Raw genomic sequence first — 2,500 nt, 5'->3', positions numbered from 1 at the left:
TGATTCATGTAGACCTGGAGTTTCACATTATCTGAATACCCAAGAGGATGAAAACACACTGAACCAGTTACTGACACAATCTGATTTTCTGCAGTTGTCGGATTATTAAGTGTAAACACACTGAACCAGTTACTGACACAATCTGATTTTCTGCAGTTGTCGGATTATTAAGTGTAAACACACTAAAACAGTTACTGACACAATCTGATTTTCTGCAGTTATCAGATTATTAGGTGTAAACACACTAAAACAGTTACTGACACAATCTGATTTTCTGCAGTTATCAGATTATTAAGTGTAAACACACTGAACCAGTTACTGACACAATCTGATTTCCTGCAGTTATCAGATTATTAAGTGTAAACACACTGAACCAGTTACTGACACAATCTGATTTTCTGCAGTTATCAGATTATTAAGTGTAAACACACTGAACCAGTTACTGACACAATCTGATTTTCTGCAGTTATCAGATTATTAGGTGTAAACACACTGAACCAGTTACTGACACAATCTGATTTTCTGCAGTTATCAGATTATTAGGTGTAAACACACTGAACCACTTACTGACACAATCTGATTTTCTGCAGTTATCAGATTATTAGGTGTAAACACACTGAACCACTTACTGACACAATCTGATTTTCTGCAGTTATCAGATTATTAGGTGTAAACACACTGAACCACTTACTGACACAATCTGATTTTCTGCAGTTATCAGATTATTAGGTGTAAACACACTGAACCAGTTACTGACACAATCTGATTTTCTGCAGTTATCAGATTATTAAGCATAAACACACTGAACCAGTTACTGACACACCAGTTACTGACTAAGTGCATGTAAACACACTCACAGAGACAGAGGAAACCCAGGAGCTCCTGAATACAGAATGCAGTCAGAAGTTTCAGACAAAACAGTTTATTACCAGTGTCTGTAGCTGGTTTTACATTGCAGCCCAAACTGAACAGATTCAGAGCTTTAGCATTTTATTGTAGACTGAAATAAACCACAAAGGAGTAAAGCAGAACTATACAGTCTCCAGTTTCTATGCTGATAGATGCTGGATGTTCTAAGAGGTTCCACTGCAGTTCTATGCGTTACTCAGTACTGAAGTAGTTTTTGACCTGAAGCTGTAAAAATTAAGTTGCTTTATTTGAAGATTCTTTTGCTGTTTCATGTGACATTGCTTTTTTCCAAGTATCAATACTTTTCCTCTGTGTCTCGTACCTCAGCGAAGAAGTAGCAGTTGCCGCGGGTGCCGTAGGTGAGGGCGGGTCGTTTACTGAGCCAGCCGCAGTCCGAGATGATGATGTAATCCACATCGGAGAAGAAGGAGCTCTTCTGAGACTCAATCATGGCGTCCAGTCCGTTAGAACCCGTCTCCTCCATCCCCTCGATAACATACTTCACATTTACAGGCAGATCCTGAGAGCAGCAGGAGGAGGACAGACACAGCACACGCTCAGAATCAGAACCAGAATCAGGATCACAACCAGAGTCAGAGTCAGAATCAGAATCAGCATCAGAATTTGAATCAGAATCAGTTTCTTCATCAGTGTCAGAATCTGTATCACCACCATAAGAATCTAAATCTGAATAATACGTTTTATGATTAATGACCAAATAATAAAGCAGTGATTAGGATGTTGAAAGTGTTTCTGGGTAAAAAAGTTCCAAATACAGTGCAGCTGTTTTACGGTCACTGTCCGCTGGTCACTCTACTGTCATACTGTCTCACCATGTTCAGAGCTTTAAAGGCCTCGACTGCGTGGATCCACGCCAGCACCGGAGCTTTATTATCGGACGCGCCGCGCCCGTACAGATTACCTACGGGGGGAGGGAATATAACATCATACTATATTATTAATTATTATACATTAATATAATTCAGCTCTGAGTTTAGATTATTCTTCTGTTAACATAAAATAGACCAACAATATCATATTTCACCTCAAACAGCCTCACCTATCATCAGAGAAACACTCAGCTAATTAATAACAATTAATAGAACAAATGAAACTGAATGATTAATAGTAGAAGTTGTAAAATCCATATTAAATACCAAATAATTTATAGTAGATACTGAATAATCCATAGTAGATACTGAATAATTCATAGTAGATACTGAATAATTCATAGTAGATACTGAATAATTCACAGTTGTTACTGAATAATTCATAATGGATGCTGAATAATTCATAGAAAACTCTTAATAATAGTTACTGATTAATTCAATAGTAAGAGTGGACATTAAACTGACCGTTGATTTCCGTGAGGTTGTATGGTTCAGTGGCCCACCCGTCCTCTTTCCGTGCTGGCTGAACGTCCACGTGTCCGTACACGCACACTGTGGGCTTATTCACATCGCTGCCGAACTGAGCTGTGACCACTTTGGGTAAAGCTAGACTGCTACCGTCCGGCAACTGGACGAGAAAACAGAAAGTGAGAGAGAGAAAACAGAATGAAGAGATGAAGAGAGGAGAAACGCCTGTTCAG

The 2,500-nt window shown here is 38.8% G+C and overlaps 1 protein-coding gene across 1 annotated transcript in view; it reads right to left on the bottom strand.

Annotated features, from left to right (window-relative positions):
* Positions 1-2,500, bottom strand: part of zgc:114181 (uncharacterized protein LOC619255 homolog) — a 10,591-nt gene that overhangs the window by 4,678 nt on the left and 3,413 nt on the right. Inside the window, exons 4-6 of the mRNA XM_036558378.1 lie at positions 2,265-2,427; positions 1,743-1,831; positions 1,232-1,429 (exon numbers count right to left, since the gene is read on the bottom strand). Of these exons, the coding sequence (XP_036414271.1) occupies positions 1,232-1,429; positions 1,743-1,831; positions 2,265-2,427 (450 nt within the window). The remainder of the gene's footprint in view (positions 1-1,231; positions 1,430-1,742; positions 1,832-2,264; positions 2,428-2,500) is intronic.

This window comes from Colossoma macropomum, unplaced genomic scaffold, assembly GCF_904425465.1.
Source record: "Colossoma macropomum unplaced genomic scaffold, Colossoma_macropomum, whole genome shotgun sequence".
Taxonomy (NCBI): domain Eukaryota; kingdom Metazoa; phylum Chordata; class Actinopteri; order Characiformes; family Serrasalmidae; genus Colossoma; species Colossoma macropomum.
Note: the sequence above shows the minus strand (reverse complement) of the source record. Positions and strands in the feature narration are given on the sequence as shown.